At 43.6% G+C, this 23,395-nt stretch overlaps 2 protein-coding genes and 1 long non-coding RNA gene across 3 annotated transcripts in view; 2 read left to right on the forward strand and 1 right to left on the reverse strand.

The window, feature by feature from the left end:
- The first annotated feature begins 9,974 nt into the window (after positions 1-9,974).
- Ier3ip1 (immediate early response 3 interacting protein 1) lies at positions 9,975-21,059 on the forward strand. Its single transcript, NM_001414028.1, has 3 exons — positions 9,975-10,124; positions 19,001-19,102; positions 19,935-21,059. The coding sequence occupies exons 1-3, from the start codon at positions 10,034-10,036 to the stop codon at positions 19,988-19,990; spliced, it is 249 nt and encodes an 82-aa protein (NP_001400957.1). The 5' UTR covers positions 9,975-10,033; the 3' UTR covers positions 19,991-21,059.
- LOC120098312 (uncharacterized) lies at positions 18,555-23,351 on the reverse strand. Its single transcript, XR_005496480.2, has 3 exons — positions 23,216-23,351; positions 21,799-22,141; positions 18,555-19,308 (listed from the first exon to the last, which is right to left on the reverse strand). It is a non-coding gene; the product is annotated as an uncharacterized LOC120098312 (long non-coding RNA).
- Hdhd2 (haloacid dehalogenase-like hydrolase domain containing 2) overlaps positions 23,312-23,395 on the forward strand; it is a 38,367-nt gene continuing 38,283 nt past the window's right edge. Inside the window, exon 1 of the mRNA NM_001412497.1 lies at positions 23,312-23,359. The gene's annotated coding sequence lies outside the window, so the exon portion shown is untranslated. The remainder of the gene's footprint in view (positions 23,360-23,395) is intronic.

Here is a 23,395-nt window from a genome sequence, read left to right on the forward strand (position 1 = left end):
TGGGTAGATTAAGAAATGCCTAATGACAAAGTTAAGAAGTGAGCAAAAGCCTATCTAATGTATGCCAGAAGAAAGTTTCCTCCCTGCTATGAATGACCGTCTTGGGATCTTCCCAGCTCTTCATGGTCTTTCTCCATCTGTCCAGAGAAGAAAATAGAGACTGTCAAGAAGATTCATTATTGATTACCTGCCTTGGCCTCCAAATGAAACTTACGTTCTATTGGGCAGAATTCTATGCACAGTCCTACCTAACTGTAGGGAACACAGGATGAGTGGAAACATCTTGTGGTCCCTGTGAAGGCTTCAGCTGGTCACCACCATACTGATGCTGTCCAACTTGTATTTCTGGCTCTGTTCACATGGAGGAGCCGCCTTCTCTCCCTCCCTCCTCCACTTCCTCTTCCTCCTCCCCTCCTCCTCTTCCTCCTCTCACTCCTCCCCCTCTCCTCCCCCTCCTCCCCCTCTTTTTTCCTATAAGAGATCCTTTGTTTGTATGGTATATGTGTGTGGTGTATATACACATGTTGTGAGAGAGTGCACATGCCTGTGCTGACATGCGTGGAGGTCAGAGGAGGACCTCAGTGCCCTGCTCTATCATGTCCTGCGTGGTTTTTTTGAGACACAGTCTCTCACTGAACCTGGAGCTAGACTGGCAGCTCCCACCTCCCACCAATGCGTCTGCCGCTGCACTACCCCCGGCACTGGAGTTACAGGTGCAAGATGCCACCCCTGGCTCTTTACACGAGTGTTGAAATCCAGACTCAGTCCCAACATGCTCCGGCCTGAGCAGTCTCCATCAGATCTTCACGGATCACGTTGACTAACTGCTCTAAGGTGGACCAAGCTCTGTGGGATTGTAGTATTACGGTCACCTGAGATTCTGCCTCCTGACTGCTTAGTTTAGTTGTCATTTTTAAAAATATGTTTTTAATCTATTCTCTGACAGTTTCGTCCATGTACTGTGTTTTGGTAATCTTCATCCCCACCCCTACCCCTCTTGCCCTCTACTAGCCTACCATTTTGGATAACTTTTCTTCCCCAGCCCCTCTTTCGCCTTTTTAAATCAATGTGTTCTTTCTCAGAGAGGATATGTGAAAACCTGTCTTCATGGTAAGTTACCCGAAAGACACAGCTGTGTTACTATTATTGAAAAATATCAAAAGAAATATTAAGTTGGTAAAAATTTTCTAAGCCATAAGCACATTTAAAAGATTTCTGGGGTGCTAAAGAGATAGCTCAGCGGTTAAGAGCACCAACTGCTCTTCCAGAGGTCCTGAGTTCAATTCCCAGCAACCACATGGTGGCTCACAACCATCTATAATGAGATCTGGTGCCCTCTTCCGGCCTGCAGGAATACATGCAGGCAGAAAGCTGTATGACCTATACATAATAAACAAATAAATGTTTAAAAAAATATCTTTTTCTGGGGTTGGGGATTTGGCTCAGTGGTAGAGTGCTTACCTAGGAAGCGCAAGGTCCTAGGTTCGGTCCCCAGCCCCGGAAAGAAAAAATCTTTTTCTCTAATTTCACATTTTGTGTGTCTTTTTAAAATTATGTTGATATTGGTAAGATAGTAGACCATTTGATTGAATATAAAATTTTAGATTCAAATTCATTTTCTTTCAGAATAATGAAAGAAGCATGCCTTTGCCTTCTACATTTGGTAGCAGTTGGTATTTCCTTTAATTTTAATTTTTTTTTTAGAATCTCTCTTTACTGTTTGAGGATTTCATATATGCATATAATAGTGTTTCTCTCAACCCTCATCAAGGAGGCTTCTTTCTATACTAGGTGGTGATTAAAACAGAGACCAGAGCTGGTCTACATGCAGAAAACAGTGGAGAGCGCGCGCGCGCGCGCGCGTGTGTGTGTGTGTGTGTGTGTGTGTGTGTGTGTGTGACAGAGAGAGAGAGAGAGAGAGAGAGAGAGAGAGAGAGAGAGAGAGAGAGAGAGAGAGAGAGAGAGAACAGCACAGCACATGCATCATTGCAAACGAGGAGGAAGGAAGATTGTTAAGAGCCAGCATCTGGGGGTTGGGGATTTAGCTCAGCGGTAGAGCGCTTGCCTAGCAAGCACAAGGCACAAGGCCCTGGGTTCGATCCCCAGCTCCGAAAAAAAGAAAAGGAAAAAAAAAAAAAAAGAGCCAGCATCTGCAGTGAAATCCTGTCTACAGGGATGACCTAACACACATCAACTCACAGCTGCGCCTGTGTGCACAGGACCTGCGCAGAAGCAGGCCATCCAAGCGTGGAGCAAGAAGGGGCCGTGATGTCCGCCCCACCCCCACCCCCGCCAACGTGTTCCGTGCGCCATCTTGAAATGAAAGACAGTTACAGGTATGCTGAAGCCTTCAGATGATCCTGTGCTCAGTTCTTCACTGCCCTCTTCCTCCACGTCCCACTCATCTTAGCGCCAAGTGTCTGCTGCTGTGTAACTCTTTTTTTTTCCTTTATTCAGCAACCTCTCCCCACCCCAGCAAAAGTAACACGCCTGATATGAGGTAGTTCTTCAAAGTTCAGTAAATTCCTTTAAATTCTTTTTAAGTTTACTTATTTTATATGTGTGAGCTTTTGCCTCCATGCATGTCTGTGCGCGTGTGGGCCTGGTGCCCTCACAGGTCAGAAGAGGGCGCCGGATGCCCTGGAGCTGGAGTTACAGACGTTTGCGAGCCACCACATAGATGCTGGTAGCAAAGCCGGGTCCTCTGCAAGAAAAGCAAGAGCTCTTAGCTTCTAAACCACCTGTCTATTCCCTAAAGTTCAATAAATTCTTGATGAATGGAAAATAACGAACAAAAGGATGAATGGTTGAATAAATACATTTACGTAGTTTCTAGAGGTTTTTTTTTTTTAATTCTGATTTTATTTACTCTAGTGGTACTTTTTGAAATAAAATTAGCTCATTGTGGCTACTTAGGACTAGTACCATTTTAAAATAGGTACACTGACTAGTTTTGTTTTGTTTTGCTTTTTTTTTTTTTTTAAAGAAACTTTCCATTTTTAGGCCCTATTTCCAGAAACACTTTATAATGCACAAACTTTCAGCTCGCAAATGGCTTCATTTTGAGCCTGGTAGCAGAAATAGCTTGTACATGTCCACAAACATGAATGGAACCCACTCGTGGGGGTTTTCTATTTTGGTTCGATGCTGACTCCAAATAGAAGCCACTTAGGTGAATTCTGCTGCTCTAAGCCCGTTTACAGCCAGGGCTGCTGTTGTAAACAACAGGATTAAAAGCAAACTTCCCCCATTCATCATTGATTCCCACTGCCGACATAGATAAGAAAATAAAAAATATAACCTACTAAATATATTACCCGGACCAAAAAAAAATTGAAAAAAGGACATAATTCATTTTTGTCAGACTTCAAACTGAGTAAATTTTTAATAAGTAACATATAATATGTATCTCTTTGGGCTATTTTTTTTTTAAATGACTGCAGGAATAGAAATGCTGAGGTTTAAAACTAGGAAGAGAAAAGGACAAGTTAATACGTTTTTGGGGGGATAAAAATCTTCTAAGATCTAAACTTTGAAAAAAAAAATTCCTATAATCCTCGTTGTCTTCGCTGCGAGCGAAGGTCTCAGGCAGCGTTAAGATGGCGACGCTCGGGGTTGGGGATTTAGCTCAGTGGTAGAGCGCTTGTCTAGCAAGCGCAAGGCCCTGGGTTCGGTCCCCAACTCCGGAAAAAAAAAAAAAAAAAAGATGGCGACACTCTCGCTGCTGTGTCGGCGTTTTCATGTTTCTTCTGTGATTCGGCTCAGACGGGACCCCGTGGTCCTATGAAGTGTCGAGAGTTCTAGAAGACAGATGACCCGATTCTCCCAACAAGGAACCTGTTTTCATTATTCTGTTTCAGAAGAAATTCTTAGGATGCTCTAGGAAGAATTAATTGACACACAAGCTTGTTCGGTAGCGAACCTCTCAGGGGTACACAAGAGGTGATGGCAGCCGAGAGATCAGTTGATGAGAAGGTGGGACACAGAATATCCCACTCTCTGCCGTTTATGGGAAGAAACATATTGGCTCGAGGTTCTGGGAGCCAGAAGGCCCAAGATGAAGGAACTTCTGTTGTGACATCCCATGGTTGAAGGGCATAAAAAAACGAGCCCAGCCTTAGGATGGACTTGCTTTTGAAACTACAGTAACAGGAGCAGAGTCCTTGGATGCAATTGCTTCTCAGTCGCGGTGTACCCATGCAGGGAGGAAAGGAGATCCTGGGAAAAGACACACAGGGCTCTCTCTCCCTTGGACTGTTGGATGATTGAAACAATGGCCTCCAAAGGATTAAAATTTTTTTTTAAAATGACGAAAGTGCTCCTGTCAGCCTGAAGAGGAACTTACCTGACAGAAGAGACTTCACGCTGTTCTAGACAGTCTATCAGGTCACCTGGCAACAGGGACCAGAGAGAGACAACCAAAGCTAGGTCAGTGATAGATAGGTGGGGGCCACCTTGAGTAGGACTGCTTACTTATTGCTCAGTAATTGTCTTTTATGTAAACCTAAACCTCACGTCAGTACCCCCAAATGTGGTCTTGGAAGTCACTAGAGCCCTTGTTCCTCTTCTGTATGTAGCCCCACCGACTAAGTTTCTTGGCTCTTTAGTGTTTTTTAACTGGGATTCAGGAGGCAAGTAGCCTGGCCTAACTCTTTGCAGCTGCTAGGGCCTAGACTCTTACACTGAAAACCTGGGCCATGGTGCCAGTGTCTTAGTTACTTTTCTACCAAAGTGGCAACACAGCTTATAAAAGAAGGCACTTCCTGGGGACTTGGAGTTTCAGAACTCAGTCCATGACTAGTCTCTTAGGGTTTCTATTGCTGTGGCAAAACACCATGGCCAGAAAACAGTTGGGGAGGAAAGGGTTTGGGGTTCTTTTGTTGTTTTTTTGTTTTGTTTTGGTTTTGGTTTTTTAGTTTTTGTTGTTGTTTTTGGGGGGGTTGTTTGCTTGTTTTTTGTTTTTGGGTTTTTTATTTATTTGTTTGTTTTTTGTTTTTGTTTTTGTTTTGCACAGGCTCACACTTCCACATCACTGTTCATCATTAAAGAAAGTCAGGACAGGAACTCAAACAGGATAGGGTCCTGGAGGCAGGAGCTGATGCTGCAGCCATGGAGGAGGGCTGCTTACTGGCTTGCTCCCCATGGCTTACCCAGCATGCTTTCTTATAGAACCCCTTATAGGACCACCAAGCCCAGAGCTGGGACCTTCCCTATCAATCACTAATTAAAGAAAATGTCTTTCAGCCAGATCTAAAGAAAGCATTTTCTCAATTAAGGTTCCCTCCTTTCAGATAACTCTAGTTTGTGTGTCAGGTTGGCACAAGACTAGCCAGCACAACCATCATGGCAGGGAGCACGGCCTCAGGCAGGTAGATAGGCAGCAGGCAGGCAGCAGGTAGCCAGGCAGGCGGGCAGGAATGGTGCTGAAGCAGAGACTGAGAGTTCATCTATAAACAAGAAGTGATTCAGAATGGCCTCAGCATTTAAAACCTCAAAGCCCACCTCCAGTGACGCACCTTCTCCAATAACTCATCTTAATCCTTCCCAAACAGTCCCACCAACCAGGAACCAAGGATTCAAGTATGGCTGTGATGGCCACTCTCATTCAAATCACCACAGATGGGAGTACGCTCATCAGGTGAGAGAGCTTGCTGTGCAAACATGGGGAGCTGCACTCTAATCTTCTGCACCCATGTATAAAGCTGCGTCCGAGTCTGTAACCTCAGGTTGGGGGTGGAGACAGACAGATCCCGGGAATCTGGCTTTAGTTGCATAAGCATGGGCATCCAAACCTACAAACTCATGCACACCCACCACACATACATGCACACACACACATGCACACACACACACACACACACACACACACACACACACGCACACGCATACACACAGTGGGTTACAAAGTCCACTACATTTCAGCTGAAGCTTTAGAGAGAACATTCAAGCCACGATATTTATTGATGTGAAAATTACCAGGAGCAACCGCAGGATCATAGGCAGGATGTGAAAGTAAGAGATGGAGTCAGTAATGTTCCTGAAATTTTTCTCTCAATTCTGGAGTTGCAATTCACTCAAATAAGTTGACAAGTAAGTCAGTTTCAGAAGAAAAGTCTATTTCTGTTTCAGAGCAAGGTAAATTTGAAATATCTAGCAGATACCCAAGGGGATCTGAAGTCAGCTGAGTTATCAGCCTAGAGTTGATGAGTGTGTTCTGAATGGGTGAGGTAAATGTGAAGCTCCAGGAGATGTCATTGTATTCGAGCCATGAATAGAGTAAGCACATGTAGGTACAAAAGAAATCTACTGCTTTAAAAGTACCACAGAATAAAACATCCAAAAAGAAGTAGCTCGAAGCTACCCTCATTCCTTCTCATGGACAGGGAGTGACTGATGTGGGGGAGTCTTGTCTGTGACCCTGTCCTGTGGCACTCCCAAGTGGCCATTGTTCTTGTCTGTTTTTGACGATATCAAGGCATGAAAAAGAAAGCAGGAATATGGAGGATCTCTAGAGGTCTCCACTCAGAGCAGGCACATTATCACTTTCTTAGCCAAAGCTGAGAGCTCGTGAAAGATCAGACAGCTCTAAATTAAAGACATGGATACAAGGAAAGATTAATAGAGAGAAGGGAGAGGGGGATGGGAAGGGGGAGGGAGAGGGAGAGAGGGAGAGGGAGGGGAGAGGGAAAGGGAGAAGGAGAGAGAGAGGGGGGGGGGCTCAGTAAATGTAATCTCTCATGTGTATAAGAACCTGGAACGTAGCTCAAATGTCCAGTGTAGACATCCTGTTATTGTATACGGAGTAAAGATTTTCCTTGTGCTATTCAAATGCTGATTTCTGTGCCCCGTGCCTCAATGCTGGGTAAATATTGCTCCCCGTTTATTCTCTGATTTGTCAGTAAAAGCTGATCAGTCAACGACTAAGCAGGGGAGAGAATAGAGCTGGACTTCCAATCCCAGCAAGGGGAGGGGAAGAGAGAGGGAGGAGGAAGAGAAGGTTCACCAGGAGGCGAAGGTCAAGGAGGTTGTACGGGAACACATCTGGAGCAGAGAGAGCCTGATCAACACTAAAATGCAAGTGTCTGGGAGGGTTTTGGCTGGGAGGTAGCCAGATTATCTTAGAGGATTAGAATAGATTGATAACTGTTCAGATATTGTGCTGTAAAGCTTGATTAAATAAATCTAATAGTGGCAGCCTCGTTTATTTGGGAGCTAGCTGGGATAAAGAAAAAACTATCACGTATAAAATCATACGTAACAGTCAAGTTTGAACCCCATAACTTCCTTTGTCTACAAAAGCCTCCATTCATCCTTTATCCAAATTCATTTATTCATTATACAAACCAAATATGAAGATTATTGAAGACATACATACTTAATTTTAAAAGATTCATTTATTTTTATTTTGTGCGTGCGGTTAGTTTTGCCTGAATGTATATTGGTGCAAGTCATATGTGCAATTCCAGAATCAGCCAGAAGAGGGTGTTAGATCCTTTGGAACTGGTGTTATAGATGCTAGCTGCCTTGGGAGTGATCTGAACCAAACCCAGTCCTCTGCAAGAACAGTTAACCACGGAGTGTTCTTAACCACGGAGTCATCTCTCCAGTCCTATCCCATATATGCTCTTAACTGTTGTTTCCCCTTGCAAGAAGGAACCAACTGGGGTTGGGGATTTAGTTCAGTGGTAGAGCACTTGCCTAGCAAGCGCAAGGCCCTGGGTTCAGTTCCCAGCTCCGAAAAAAGAAAAAGGAAAAAAAAAAGAAGGAACCAATTGGTTATTGAAGACTTCAATTCCTTGATTATTGTTAAAAAAATAAAAGACTCTAACTTAGTCGTTATAAAGAAAGTCCATGATAAGATATTGTATGAAAACAAACCATGTTATCTCTTAGCCCAAGCAAACAAAGCACCTTGAAGGAAATGATGAAAGGTTATCACTGTCTGACCCTGAAAAAACAAATTCCCACCTCCAGCAGAAACATCTGATAAGGAATACATAAAACCTTCTCAAATATCCATCAGAGATTCAGCACCAAACCACAACCAGTTTAAAAACAATCAACCTAGGGTTGGGGATTTAGCTCAGTGGTAGAGCGCTTGCCTAGCAAGCACAAGGCCCTGGGTTCGGTCCCCAGCTCCGGAAAAAAAAAAAAAAAACAATCAACCTTCAAAAACACAGACTAAGACATGTCTTTACTACTGTTGTTGTTTGAAAGATATTTGTTTGTTGTTTGTTTGTTTCATATGGTTTTGTTTTGTTTTGTTTTGAGACGGGGTTTTTCTGTGTGGCCTAGGAAGTCCTGGAATTCCCTGTGTAGACCAGGCTGGCCTCAAACTCAGATCTGACTGCCTCTGCCTCCTGAGTGCTACGATTAAAGGTGTGGGTCACCATACCCAGCTCCTTTGAGAGATTTTTAAGACTAACAATTTGAGTTGGCATGGTGGCCTAAGCCTTTAACCCCAGTCCTAAGGAGACAGAAGCAGATAGATCTTTGTGGGTTCTAGACCAGCCTGGTCTATAGAAAATGCCAGACCAGCCAATGCTAGACAGTGAGAACCTGTCTCAAGATAAGTAAATAAACTGTAACCTCTACTTTTTAAATATATATAATACAATTCCTGGGTTTTTTAGTTTCTTTGAAAATAAAGCAATTGTTGTCTTAAAGGATATAATCTGCTGTTAGCAGCTTAGGTTACAACCCCAGATTTTTGAGAAATAATGAATCAAATAATATGGCAGTGGTGCACGTATACCATCTTCTATATGTGTGCTCTGCTGCATGTACACCTGCATGCCAGAAGAGAGCATCAGATCTATTTCCAGACGGTCATGAGCCATCATGTGGATGTTTGGAACTGAACTCAGGACCTCTGGAAGAGCAGCCAGTGCTCTTAACTCCTGAGCCATCTCTTCAGCCCCTTTGTAAGAAATTTCTGTTTGCTTGTTTATTATCTTAGTTTTTCAAGACAGTTTCTCTGTGTAGCTCTGGCTGTCCTGGAACTCACTCTATAGACCAGGCTGGCCTTGAACTCAGATATCCACCTGCCTCTGCCTCCTGAGGGCTGGGATTAAAGGCATGTACCACCACTGCCTGGTCCACTAGCTTCTATTTTAAGCTGCTTTTGCTAGATTTTTTTTGGAGCAGAAAGGGCCTCAGAGATGATTATCACCTAATTTTACAAACTAAAGTGGCAGAAGCCCAGAGAGATTAACCTGGTTTTTATGGTGGTAAGTAAATCGGCTAGTGTGGCAGGAGGAACACATTGCTCTGGGAAACTTGCCCCAGCTTTCATTCCATCTACCTATAATCTCGTCACTTCCTGTTTCCGTTGGCTTCCTGTTCCTACCACAGAGTGCTGGGCGAACCTGTCAAAAGAACTGGTTCATCCTCCTAGGGCTTCAGCTATCACTGTTAGAAACGTTAATGCATTCCCATGTAGCCATGGGTGAAAGAGCTTGCTTTATTTTACCGTTCTGAAGTATTTACACTCTGGATAGAGTTTGATCGAGAAGAGAATGCTTCGCTATGAATAATGCTAAGATGTTATCTTGTAATTTTAGACGGTTTTCACTCTTCAGGATGTGAAATCTGAATACAGATTTTCCACATAGTTTTGGAAACTTGGGGCAGCGGAGCTCAACAGAAACACATTACAAGCCTCAATGTGGTTCAGTTCTTGCAGCCACAGTAAACAAAAAGGCAAAAGTAGGCAGAAAAAAAGTTAGAAAAACATTTCCTTCAACATGTAAAGAACATTTTTAAATTTCGCGATACTCTAGCTGTGTTTTCTTCAGCCCCTGTCTTTGGTGAATGACTACTGTATTAGGTTCCAAACTCCTTGGTCCCAAGCTCTGTGACTCCGCAAACTACTAAGTGCAAGGCGGGGCTATGCTGGCGGGGGCGGGGCTACTCTGTGAGCGCGTTTGGGGCCGGGCGGGCTTCCGTAGCTGGACGCGGGCGGTGGCGGCGCCACGTCCCGGTCGGTGTCCGGGAAAAAGTCAGTCAGGCCTGGGAACAGTTTGAAGTAACTATGGCCTTTACGTTGTACTCCCTGATGCAGGCGGCCCTGCTGTGCGTGAATGCCATCGCCGTGCTGCACGAGGAGCGCTTCCTCAAGAACAGTGAGTGCCCGGGCTGGGGTGAAGTGGGGCGGGCACTGGGATCCTGAGCGGCTAGGAGAGGGGCGTCCCTGCGTGGCCGGCTGGAGTGGATGTATGAGGTCTGGGGACCGTGGCGGAGGAACATGGACCCTTCTGCCCGCCTTGAATTTCGCTTAGTCATTTACTTGCATTTTCTTGTTACCGATTTTACAGACGGAGAAGCTGGCTTGTTGAGTTTTGATTGAAATACTGGGAGTGGAGGAGGAACATGGAGTGCTCGTTGTTGGAATGACTGATGGGAACAATGAATGGTGGAGAGCAGTAGAAATTGGTGGGAATTGGGTTGATGGGAACAGGAGGTAGCAGGGTCTCCAGTCATTCAATACGCACGCCCCATTGGGTGCCTACCAGTGTACCAAGGACTGGAATCAAAGAATACAAAAACAAAGACACGCACACGTTACGGTTTCTGCGACTTGGCAATCAAATCTTCACGCCAGCCTGGTCCAGTTGCTTCACGCTGTATAGGCAAAACAGACAGGCCTGCATGATGTTAGTGATTTGTTGAAGTCTTCCACCTGTGTCCTCAAACCCACAAGGCAGAAGGATGCGTTTTATTTATTACTTAGGAAGAGCCGAATACAAAAAACCGTACCAGACCTATGAACAGAGGCTGGTTACACCAATCATCTGTCCTTAAAATGGAGTTTAATTTAAGATGAGTAACAGATACGCTAAATATTCGAAAGATGTAGAGTGATATAAAGAAAAATGAGAATCTGAAACGACCTGGAGGAAATGAGTCCGACCTGAAGTCTGATATGTGAAGTATTAAGTAGGTGAAAGAAAAAGATTGGGAGAAGCCTTGCGTAGTGTCACCCTGGGATGAAAACCAAGGCAGGTGAAATAGTTGTGAACCAGGACATAGCCAAATTTATGTTACTGCGTCCTGTGGAGAAGAGATGGGAAAGGAAAGGGGTGGATTTGGAAAGGGCTGTCTCAGATAGGGAGGTAGAGGAGGATGACCCCTAATATTGAAAATAACCAGTAATTATGTCTTCGTGTGCAGGATTTGTTAGGTGTTCTGTGTGTGTGTGTGTGTGTGTGTGTGTGTGAGAGAGAGAGAGAGACAGAGACAGAGAGAGACAGAGAGACAGAGAGCGAGTGCGCTTGAGGTCGCACCATAGAGCTCTGTGATAAAGTTACCATTTTTATCCCAGCTTTACAGGTAAGGAATCTAAAGCAGGAAGTGATAGGTGACTTGTAGGATCACATGGGCAGAAGGTGGCACAGTTGAGCATACTGACTCCAGAGTCCGGTTCTTTACCTCTGGACTAGGCAGAAAACTCTTCGTGATCATTCGATGGGTTGAAATGTGTTCTAACTCTGTGGTACCTGTGGCTGTTACCTTATTTAGAAACACTGTCTTCAAGAGTTTATAATTAAAATGAGCTCTTTGTAACTGGATTAGGTGATGGGCCTTAGATCTAATCATTGGGGTCCTTATAAGAAGAGTAAGACACAGAGGCATACAGACACACACTCCAGGAAGAAGAGAGTGGGATAACAGGCAGAGGTTGGAATGTCTTGGCTTCAAGCCAAGGAACCCAGGAACTCCAGCTACTGCCAGACAGATGTTATTGGAACTACAGGATTGCCCCTCAGTTTCCACAAGGGGTAGGTTCTGTTTGATTTTGGACTTGGCCTCCAAAACTGCAGGAAAGTGGTTTCTGTTGTGTTAAGCATTAGTTCATGTTGCTTTATTCAGTCAGTCCTAGGAGACTAATATAGACCAGAAAGCAAGACATGTTGTTGGAGAGGCTTGAAATTTTAAGGCCAAACTGAACTACAAAGTGAGCATCTTAGTGAGACCCTGTCTCAGAAAGCCAGAGGAAGGCTAGACATAAGCTCTTGGTAGAGTGTTTGCCTCCCGTGTAAGCCCTAGGTTTAGTCCCTGCTGTCCCCAGCCACACACAAAGAGCATGTTGGACCCTGGCAATGAGGGAGAAAAGACAAAGCCAAAAACTTCTCCTGGTTTTCTGACTTGAGCCACTGAGTGAAATATCTTTATGGAGTTTAAAAACAAAAACCTTGGAAGAGTATCAGATGACAGTGGTAGATCGGCAAGTAAAACGATGATGAAATAAATGTAGACACGCCCACTTTGAGATTGCTGTGGGCTGTGCAAATAGATATAGAACAGTTGATAGTTGTTTTAGGTACAGATAGCAAATGAAGCTGTGTGAGGAGATAAAATCACTGGGAAAAAGGCCACAGATCTCCTCCAGTCTGTAATGTTAGGCAGAGGTAGCACAGCTGGCAGGAAAACATAATGGACCAGTCAGAAAACCTAGACAGCGGCGTTTCATTAAAATGACAGTTTTGGCTGGGCAGTAAGTTGTGGCACATGGCTTTAGTCCCAGCACAGAGAGACATGAAAAGAGCTGTCACCTGGGTTTTGTTGCAGTTTTGTCTTTTGAAGGATGGTTCTGTTGGTGAATGGTTGTCAGTTGGCCGTATGGCTCAGTTGGTAGAGACAGTGTCTAGGGTGCAGAGAGCCCTGGCCTTGATTCCTAAGATAAAACTGGTCATGGTGGCATGTTCCTAGAGCCCAGCACTTGGTGAGAGCACAGGGTCAGACGTCATGGTCATCCTCAGCTGCTCAGGGAGTTGGAGGCTGGCTTTGGAGACCCTGTCTCAGGAACAACCGAAACCAAGCAAAAGAACTCCCCCCAAGCCCCAACCAAAAGCTGATTTTCAAAATAATAATAATAATGACCTTGTAAGAGCATATTAATTATAACAATGGCGGTTTTGAAGGAATAATTGAGTCTTGACCTATTATACCAAACCCCCAAGCCAGCTGGAAGAGCACAGAGGATCCAGGTGAGAATGGGGAAGTGTACCAGGCTGGCTGGTGAGAAGTCGAGCAGTCCTCTGAGGGGGGAGTGAGGATTATAGGAAAGACTCAGAGACATAGGTTAGAAATCAGGAGGCCTGCCCTGTCAGTACTGCAGCAGCTCCAGGCTAATGAATTCTTAGGCTTTATATACCTTACAGTATTCTGAGAAAGTCACAAGAAGATTCAGTGGCTGCCGTACATTCGATATCTGTACCCCTCCGAAGACCTCCCTATTCCTCCTTGTTCCTTCCTCCAAGTTAACAGAACATTTAGCCCCTCGCCTTGAGCTTGAAATGTATCCCCTCTTACTGGTCCATGTGTCAGCAGGCCAGTAGACCCTGGCCTGACTTGACTGTGCCTGACAGGCAGGCTTTCACAGAAGCAGGCAAGATGGCTCTCAACAGGGAAGCCAGACTTCTGAAAGAACACAAATTTTTCCTTAAAGAGCATACCAAGAGACATTATATATACTTAGGAAATTATTTTAAAATGTGAAAAAATGGGACTAGAGAGATGGCTCAGCAGTTAAGAGTACTGGCTGCTCTTCTAGAAGACCCAGATTCAATTCTCACTACCTACATGGTACTCACAAACAGGCGTAACCCCAGTTCCAAGAGATCTGATGCCCACTTCAAGCTCGCAAAGGCACCAGGCACACATGTGTTACATGGACATACACAAACAAAACATCCATACCATAAAAGTTTTTGTTTTTAAGGTAGAAAAACCTTTCCTTGAACCCAGGGCCTTGTGCTCACGAGGCATATGCCTTCCCACTGAACCACATCGGGATCTGGAAGCAGTACTCCTGATGGAGAGAGCTCCAGGCGGCTGTGGGTGTGAAGACCTTCCTAACTCACCGTCTATCACAGCAGCTGTGAGTGGTGGCAGTTATGAAAAATCAGATGCTTCTGATTCCTCCTGAGCGTGCACGCATCAACTGGAGAAGCATTTGTTTTGAGGGAACTCTTCAATCCCAGTAAAACAGAAGCAGTTAAAGGACCTGGGTTGGGGTCCCACCATGCACACTGTGGCTCACAGTGCCCTCTTCTGGCGTCTGCATGCATGGGGTACACATAAACCAAACAGGTAAACACACATACTCATACAAATAAAATACTTATAACTTTCTTATGAATATTTATGTAAAAAATCCACCAATGTATTAAAACACCATTCATCAAGATCAAGTGGGATTTCCTCAGAACTGCAAGAGTGGCTCAACATCCCATCATATTAGTAACAGAGTCCAATGGTCAATACAGTAGGAAAATCATTAGGACTCATCACGAAGCCTGGGGAAATAACTGGGTTGGTAGTGTTTGCTGCAAAAGTAAGAAGACGTGAGTTTAATCCCAGCACTTTTACTAAGGCCATGTTCTGGAGAGGCAGAGACAGGATGTGTCTGGGGCCTGCTGGGGTAGCTAGTCCAGTATAAACTGAAAACTACAGATTCAGTGAGAGAATCTGTCTCAAAAAATAAAGTGGGGCGTGATTTAGGAAGACACCTGATTTTAACCTGTAGCCTGTGCATACACATGTACATGCACACGAAAGCAAAAATATACTTATCAAACTAGAAATAAGAGGAAACACCTCAAGTAGCCATATATCACCTATGAAAATGTCCCGGCTAACATCACACTTACCAGAGAGTCTGAATGCTTTTCCCTAAGAATAAGACATGGAAGTCCTCTCCTCCTATTTCTGTTTGAGAGTGTGCTGGAGATTCTGGCCATGGACATTTGATAAGAGGCAAGAAATAAGAAATCTACGTTGTAAGGCAAAGGCATCTGTTTCAGATAATATGTTTTGGTGTATATAGAAAGTCCTGAAAAATCTTTAGGAAGCCAGGAGGCTAATAACAAGCTCAATACAGTGTGGGATACAGGAACACATGTAAGAAGCAGCTGTTGGGGGCTGGAGTGATGGCTAACTTGGTAAGCCTCCCATCACTTAATATGGTGTGGGACACATGAACACACGTAAGAAGCAGTTTTGGGGGCTAGAGTGATGGCTAACTTGGTAAGCCTCCTATCGAAGCCTGAGGACTTGAATTTGAATCCTTGTCATCCCACATAAGCGATGGGTGGGCTGGTGACTTGCCTGCAACCCTGGCACCCCAGAGGCAGGGACAAGGGATGCCTGGGCAAGCTTGCTGCTAGTATAGTCAGATCTGTGAGCTCGGGTTCAACCAGAGACTCACCCTAAGACATAAGTGCAGAGCTGTTAAGGCCGGCACATGACATGGCCTCTGGTCTCCATGCACACAGGTGCACGAACACGCACACAAACACACATCAGTTTCTTGAACCATACATTGAGAAGCCCTGTAGCAGTTAGAGGGAAACTGTGATAAGCATCTCTTTCCCTGGCCCTTCGCATGTCACGTTTGTGTTTGTGGAGCATCTGCACAGGTCGTATGCACTGTCTTCTGGTGACCCCTACTGATGCCTGGGCTTTGCTTGTTTTGTTGAAGAATAGCTTAGAAATGTTAGAAAATGTGGTTTTTTTTTCCTCTGGGATTTGCTACTTTCATATTAAAAATATGTATAAGGATCTTTTAAAAACAAGCATAATAAAAAGAGATTTCTAGGAGAGAGGGTTGCCAGCTCTCAAGCTTCTGGGGATTCTGGTTTCCATCTCCCATCTCACCATAGGAACACTAGCATTACAGATGTGTGTGCTCCTGCAGCTGTCTTTATGCGGGCGCTGGGGATTTGAACTCAGGTCTTTGTGGTTATACAGCAAATCTTTACCCAGGGAACCTTTCCGCAGCCCCTAAAACTGTTAAAAGATTTGTTCACCTTATAATTCATGTGTAATATAGTGTTACTCAGAAATTATGATCCTAGAATTCATAGTATCTTCAATAATAACTTGGTCTACTATAATTCAGTTCAATTCCACAGCCAAGAATTCAACTCGTCTTTGTTTTTCTAGATTAACTCAGTCCACTATAATTCAGTTCAGTTCGACAACCAGTTGCCGAGAGTACCCAAAGGCTGTGGTATGGGGGTGTGGAAACATGAGGCAGATGACTGGAATGGAGGCCCTGTCCTCCAGGAATTTGTGATAAGATGGGAAGTACTTGAAAACCCTAACCAATGAGAAGAGTCTACAATAGGTGGGGTTGGGGAGCAAAGAGAAGGAAGGTTTATCGTGACCAGGGCATATTAGGAAACCCCGATGTGACAGACCCAGATTGAAGCCAGCTTTAACAGTAGATGGTAATTGGCTGTGCCATTGCCCCTTAGTGTTTGTGGGGACCAGGTTCCAGTTCACATTAACTGCCAAGGGCCATGCAGGAGAAACGACAAACGGTTTTAGAACTCCTGGAACTCCAGGACGGCACGTCCTGAGGATTTGATGCTGTTACGGAGCTCTACTTACTGCCCTCACTTCCCTCTTAATCCCTCTTAATTGTATGAAAATCTAAGGGGCTTCCAGTCCCGTACCGGGCAGATCTCTGGCATTCACAGTAATAGTGCTTGGTCTCTTCCAGGCATTGCTGCTGGGACAATTAATGATTCAATCACTGCCCTAGAGAAGAACTTAAGAGACAGATTGTCAACAGTGACCAGCACTCTTAGAAAACATTTGGAAAAATAAAATTGTTAGTGAAGCTAGGGTTGAGATGTTTTTGCTATTAGCTCTGATGTAGAAAAATCTCAGTGAACAATTTGAAGTTCAGAAAGGCACACTCATTAGTTGAGCTAGGGATCCTTTATGGTCAGGGAACAAGAACAATGGCAGCACTGGCTGACGTGAGTCTCACTGAGGCTGGACTGGTGATCGATTTCTTATACCCATTTTGCCCTCAGTTCCTGATATGATTTAATAAGAATTACTGATGATATGCATTCTGAGGTATAAAGTAGATATGACTGATTTTTATACAAAAGTTCAGGTTTGCAATTCTCTTAAGATTCTTATAAGATTACATTTAAAGATGAATAATAATTAATCCTTTCTCTGTAACTGCAAATTGCTGCCAGCCAGTAGGAAAAACTGGCTGAGAAAAAGCTCACACTTTGTTCATCTATAACAAGTTGCTTCATTACGAATATATGTGAGTTCTTGAGAATCATTTGTTTTCTTTACCTGTACTATGTAATGTTATTTCTTATAAAGGTATTGGGGACTACAGTGCTTTTTTATAGTCATTCACTAGAAGAAAACTAGAACATAACCATGTTGTAGTTTTATACTGCTTGAAAGATTTTGCTAGGATGTAAAACCATGGGAGGAAGAATAAAGTTGTTGGAACTATGTTCCTTCCACCCTCCCAAGTGTGTGTGTGTGCGTGTGTGTGTGTGTGTGTGTGTGTGTGTGTGTGTGTGTGTGTGTGTGTGTGTGTTTGTGTATGGGGGGGCAGGGAGGAAGGAATGTTTGGAGCCTGCTCGTTGGAACTTTATTCCATTCATCCACCAGGTATATGTGTATATGTACATATGTATATGTGTGAAATGCTTAGAGCCTGCTTGCTGGAGCTTTGCTCCACCCATTCTATGTGTGAATGTGTGACTGTCTATATGTATTTGTATGTATGTATGAAGTTATTGGAGTTTGCCTTTTACTTCATTTATGCAGTGTGTATGTATGTGGGTGTATGAATTTTCTCTTTTCTTTTCTTTCTCACTGGCCCCAAGGAGTTAAAAGATTGCAGAGTTTTTCATCGGCCAGAGGGAGTGCCAGCCCCAGTATATTAAGCTCTGTTCCTCAGAGAAAAGTTTACTGAGTAAAATCTCTAATCACTGGCTGCTATAAACAACAGCCCCCTCAGTATCTAGACCAACTCCCCACCATGGCTCTAAATACTGACTCCCATGGGCTGCTGCCTCAGTGTACCCACCCCATGGATGCCAAAGCTGATTATTGGTAATTAACCCATTACAGAATGGCAATTTAAGGGGTTTGCAGTCCAGTGAATGTCATCACCCAATTCTGAGATAGAAAGTCCTAACTAAGGGAAAATGTAAAGAGATTAAATTTAAGAGACATCTAACTTGACCGGCTGTGGTGAACAGCTGTGAAAGGCAAAAACATTAACACCCTTGAGGCTGAAGGGCTAGAAGCAGACCAGGCTTTGGGTGGTGGGGTGTCAACACTAAAGTCATGCCACAGCATGACAAAACTACAGACAGCCAATAAACCCAATAAACAGCCTATTAAGTAGTGTTTGGTTCTTTCATGTATAAGAGAGACTTGTTCTCAGTCTTCACGATTAGAGGTTAGCATGCCAGGAATTAATTAAACTCTGTAGTCATGTGAGAGTGGAAAGAGGACCTGAAGTAAGGACTCTTTAGACGAAGTGACAAACACTTTAAAGAACCAGCATACAATGGCTAAAACACCTATAAGATCTGTAATGGGGAAATGACAGGCACAGGGAGGTAAAGACTGGTTTACAGAGCACAGCTCAGAACGCAGAAATGAAGAACAATGAAAGAAAACCGTGTGTTCCGAAGGCCTCTAAATTGCACTTTAAAATTTGCCCACATATGCATTTTCATATGGATACTTTTAAATTGAATTATTCACCCTAGCATGATGCCTTTTTTTTTTTTTAAGTTCCAAATTGACAAAAGGTTCCTTTGATAATTTTGAAGAAGAAAAAAAAATCAGGTTGTAAGAGTTGCCATCCTTACTGAATTGAGCACCATGGAATCATTTGTAGATTTTATAAAATCATAGTGGAATGAAAAAATATGGTTGTTGCCACCATAAAAAGAAAAAACTAGGGGCTGGGGATTTAGCTCAGTGGTAGAGCGCTTACCTAGGAAGCGCAAGGCCCTGGGTTCGGTCCCCAGCTCCGAAAAAAAGAAAAAAAAAAAAAGAAAAAACTAATGAACTCAATGTCTTGATTTACTATGTAAGACTTTATACTTAGTATCTTCACAGGGCTCAGACTGATTTTTAAAAGATGGCTACTGAGGGAACAAGACAAGTACAGAATATATTTAACTCAGCTAAGCATGTTTATCTCGTGCAGTTGGCTGGGGAACAGACCAGGGCATTGGTGGATTCGGAGAGGAGCCAGGAATCAAATCTCAACTATTAAACCTTATTCGATCTGTAAGGACCGTGATGAGAGGTAAGAAGGACTTGGAGGGCATTGTGAGTCAGTCTGTGGTCGAATTGCAGACCACAGCATGGGAAAGGGCAAGCTGCCAGGTTCTCTGTGTGGTGGGAACTTAGACTTCTGTACCTGGATTTACTGCTTCAAAGTTGCTGGCCTCTTTCTTCCATTGTATCTTACTTCTAGGAAATGCAGTGTTACTGGTATACTCTGTGTGCTTCCTGTCAGGGTAGAAAAACAAGATGATGTCCTTAGTGTGTAGAAACTGTGATCTCTACCTTGTCGTGTAGAGTCATGAAGATTTTCCAAGAGTAAAATAAGGATCCTGTATGTGCCATTGTGTTGAAAAGTACTTGGGAGCAGCATTGCAATCAAGAAAGAGTTCAGAAACCTTGTATTTAAATGATGGGATTAGAGACTTTTCATGTCTTAATCATAAATTAGAATCCAGTTAATTTATTCTTCTTGATGAAACTGCAGAACCGTCTTTGAACTGTATTTCTGATCAAGTGTGCAGCTGTATGGATCTGTCTCGTCCTCTTTGTTCCCAGAGCTGCACCAAAACCATCCAGTGATGCCTCCAGATGTGCAGTGGGGCAGGGCATGGTGGTCCAAACCTGCAGTCCCATCCCTTGGGCAGGGTACAGAGGCATCCCTGCAGGGTTCACCTCCATCCACCAAAAGAAAGCATCTTTGGTTTTATGATCGTGTATTTTTCTGTTACTAGTACTGTATGATGACGATGACATACTCTTACATACTTCTGTTCTCCTTAGAAGCCACTTATTGCTGTTTAATTTTTTTGGTTTTTTTATACTAACAAACTTTATTTTTTTTTTCTTTTTAGTGCCATTGATAATAGTAAACTCAATTACTATTGTATTGCTTTTGTTATTTGGCTGAACATCATTGGGAAATCAGAGACTCAGAAGAAGAAAAGCCCAGAAGTTCCTATTTTTGTTGTGACTGGAATATTGGAATATTCATGTTCCAGCAGGCTCATCTTGCAGTTGACAAAAAAATGTAAAGTTGACAATAAAACCAGAGTTTCTATCTATCTGATTTTTTTTTTCTAAATTGTAGTTGCACTTGTAGTTTTGGGACAAAAGATCAGCTCGTCAGAGGCAGGAGCACTCCAGGATTGGAGCACACTTGTTTTGGTTAAGATAGGTAAAGGCTATTAAAGGGCCCAGGACTGCTGCCTCTGCTTCATCCAATAAGGTTCTCTCATGATTCAGGGACGGGTTTTCTTCAAAGTTTTGGAATACTTTACCATTTAGGTACAACCTGAGAGTAATTAACTTCCTATTTAAAGTAACAGTTACAGCTAACTGACAAATTGGTATTTGGGTAATTTATTTTGAACTCTTTGGTTAACTAGAATATATCATTTCTACTATGAAGAACTTTATAAGTAACTACGGGGCAGTACCCTGATTTCAGAGAGAGTTCTAATTCTGTAAACCAGTTGTTTGGGAGCTGAGGTTTTAAGTTCTTTTTATGCCGTTGTTTACTAGTTGACCTGAACAGTGAGGCAGGACTGTTAACATATTCTCCTTGGTAGCAAGTCTTCCCTGTTTCACAAGGATTTGTTTATAAAATCGGTATAACTGTTAGTTGGCGAAATCAGCCAGAGTCACAAACCAACCTGCTCAAATGGCTGTTCATTGTGGAGCATTGGCCTCTCCAGGCATTCCTTGGTGCAGTAGCATGCCATAGGTATGAGCCTTAGTTTCTCATTCTGTTGTCAGTAGATCATTAATGCTAGGCAGCTTCGGTTTGTTTGTTTTGATGTCTTAGGCAAACCTTGTGGGGTTCTTTCCTCATCCTATAATACTGTTGTTCAGTTTTATATAGGAAGAGTTAAACTATGTGAGTATCATGTGAATGTCTGTTACAGTCATTTAGAGGGGTGGGATGGCGTCCTCTGTACCCGACCACTTTTATAAATAAAGCTGACTTTCCCACTTAAGCGTCTGATGTGCTCCTTTGTATAGCCCTGGCATTATGAATTTGTTGATCTCTGTTTTGTTCTTTACTGTAAAACTGCTGAGTAGAAACTTAATGTATATTCATATTCATAATCTATCTGTTTCTTCAGTGAATTCACTGAATTGTTGACATAAACCAAGGGGATCCTCGAGCAACTTTTAAGTTACTTCTAACTGGAGCAGGTATTGGTTATGTCTCAATTGGAGAGAGTGAATCTTTCATTCGGACTTAAGGGCTGTCAGCTGGACCAAAAAAAAATGCCCTCGAATCCTTGGCCCCTGTGAGGAGCTTAGTTCTAGGATGTTCCTCTGGCCTCAGAGCTAACAGACCAATCTTGGTAACTGACACCTCATTTTATTTTATTAAATTGTTGTAAACTATTCCGTACAAATTTAAGCCTCAAATCAGATCTTACAACGCAGTCAATTCAGGGTATTCCTGTTTCTACATACTGGGTCATACAATATTTTTAAAAAGAGACTTTGGTCCTACCCAATTGCTCATGTAAGACATAATAACACACCTTTCTATTAATTTAATTTGAAATACTGTTCAAGTCTTGTTAACAAAATGCTTGATACAAACTGACCCAGACCTGCCTGCCATAGGTTGCACCTTCAGACTGTAGGGTATTTGGCAATGATGTGGTATGGTTGTATCAGGGTTCTCTACAGGAACAGAGCCGATAGAATGAATGAGTATGTACATATGGGACTTACTAGAGTGGTTCACAGGCTGTGGTCCAGCTAGCCCAACAATGGCTGTCTGCCAATAGACAGTCCAAGAATCAGTCCACATGGGTGGCTCCCTGAGTCGGTCTTCAGTATATGCAGAATACCAAAGAAATGGGCTCTGATGCCAGCGGAGGGGTGGAATTGCTAGCAAGGCGAGGGTGAGCAGGCAAACAGTGCAAGCTTTCTTCTTCCATGTCCTTTCCATAGGCTGTCAGCGAAAGGTTTGGCCCAGACTAAAGGTGGGTCTTCCCGCTTCAAATGATTTAAGAAGAAAATTTCTCCATTAAGGTCTTCCATTCCAGGACAGTCAGGAGGTCACAGAGAAACCCTGTCTCAAAAGGGGAAGGGGAGGAAATCCTCATAGGTTTCCCCAGCAAGGGTTTTAGTTAATTCCAAGTGTAGTCAACTTGACAACCAAGAACAGCCACCAGAGTTGTATCTAAAGACAGGTCTTAGTCACTGTTCTACTGCTGTGAAGAGACACCATAACCAAGGCAACACTATTTTTTTTTTAAAGCATTTAATTGGGTGCTTGCTTGCAGTTTCAGAGGATCAGATGTATCATGGTGGGATTGTGGTAACACATAAGGTACCACGCATGGTGCTGGAGCACTATCTAAGAGCTTTACTTCCTGATCTCCAGATGGTGAAAGACAAACCACTAGGCAGGCTTTTGAAACCTCAGAACTACCCAGCAGCGATACACTTCCCACAGCAAAAACACAACTAATCCCTTCCAAACAGTTCATCAACTGACAACTAAGCATTCAAACATGAGCCCGTATTCTCATTCAAGCCACCACAATATCTGTGGCGTGTTCCTGATGACTAGTGCTGGCATAGGGAAGTCAGGATGGCTGTTTCAGTCTTTTTGCTCGAAGCAGCTAGAGAGCCACTAGGTTCGATCTGCCAGCAGCTTGTTCCTGTTCTGCAGTGTCTTAACTGGTTATGCGTACAGTAAAAACTTTAATACACAATTTGATCTCAACAGACTTCAATAGTGCTTTAACACCACTTATCTGCCCTATGCCTCGAGGAGAAGTGGGTCTCCCTCATTGGTTTCAGTAACACTGCTGACTGCGGCATTGAGTAGAGAGAGTGTTAGATGGTGCTCTAATAGCTATGGTTGTGGGTCAGAATCAGCATCGATCTTACACAAAAGGTCTCAGGCCTGTAAACTGTATTCTGTCCCATCACACTGATGGGATGATTTCGTTGCCTGGAGTTAATGGGACCCAGAAGTAAAAGCCAAGGCTGGTTCAAGTAACGAAATTGGGGCATAGGGTGTCAAAGGATTACGAAGGCCTCTGAAGCGTCTCTGAAAAGGCAAGAAATGGGGAAGCGAAGCGGGGAAGAGGCAACGTTTGAGCGATGGCGCTTTGTTACAGAGATCTATACTGACCAACAGCAGAAGCATCCACAGCTCCGGAGGCACATCGGAGACCTGGACGCTGGGCGGGACTTCCGGTGCGTCAGGACTGCATCCGGGTTGGGAGGTGTGCTCGGCAGCGCGCGGGCCTTTCCAGAGGACAACGGGGCTGCGAGGGTGAGGAGGCGCGCGCAACCAAGAGGCGGAGGGCTT

Source organism: Rattus norvegicus, chromosome 18, assembly GCF_036323735.1.
Source record: "Rattus norvegicus strain BN/NHsdMcwi chromosome 18, GRCr8, whole genome shotgun sequence".
NCBI classification, from domain to species: domain Eukaryota; kingdom Metazoa; phylum Chordata; class Mammalia; order Rodentia; family Muridae; genus Rattus; species Rattus norvegicus.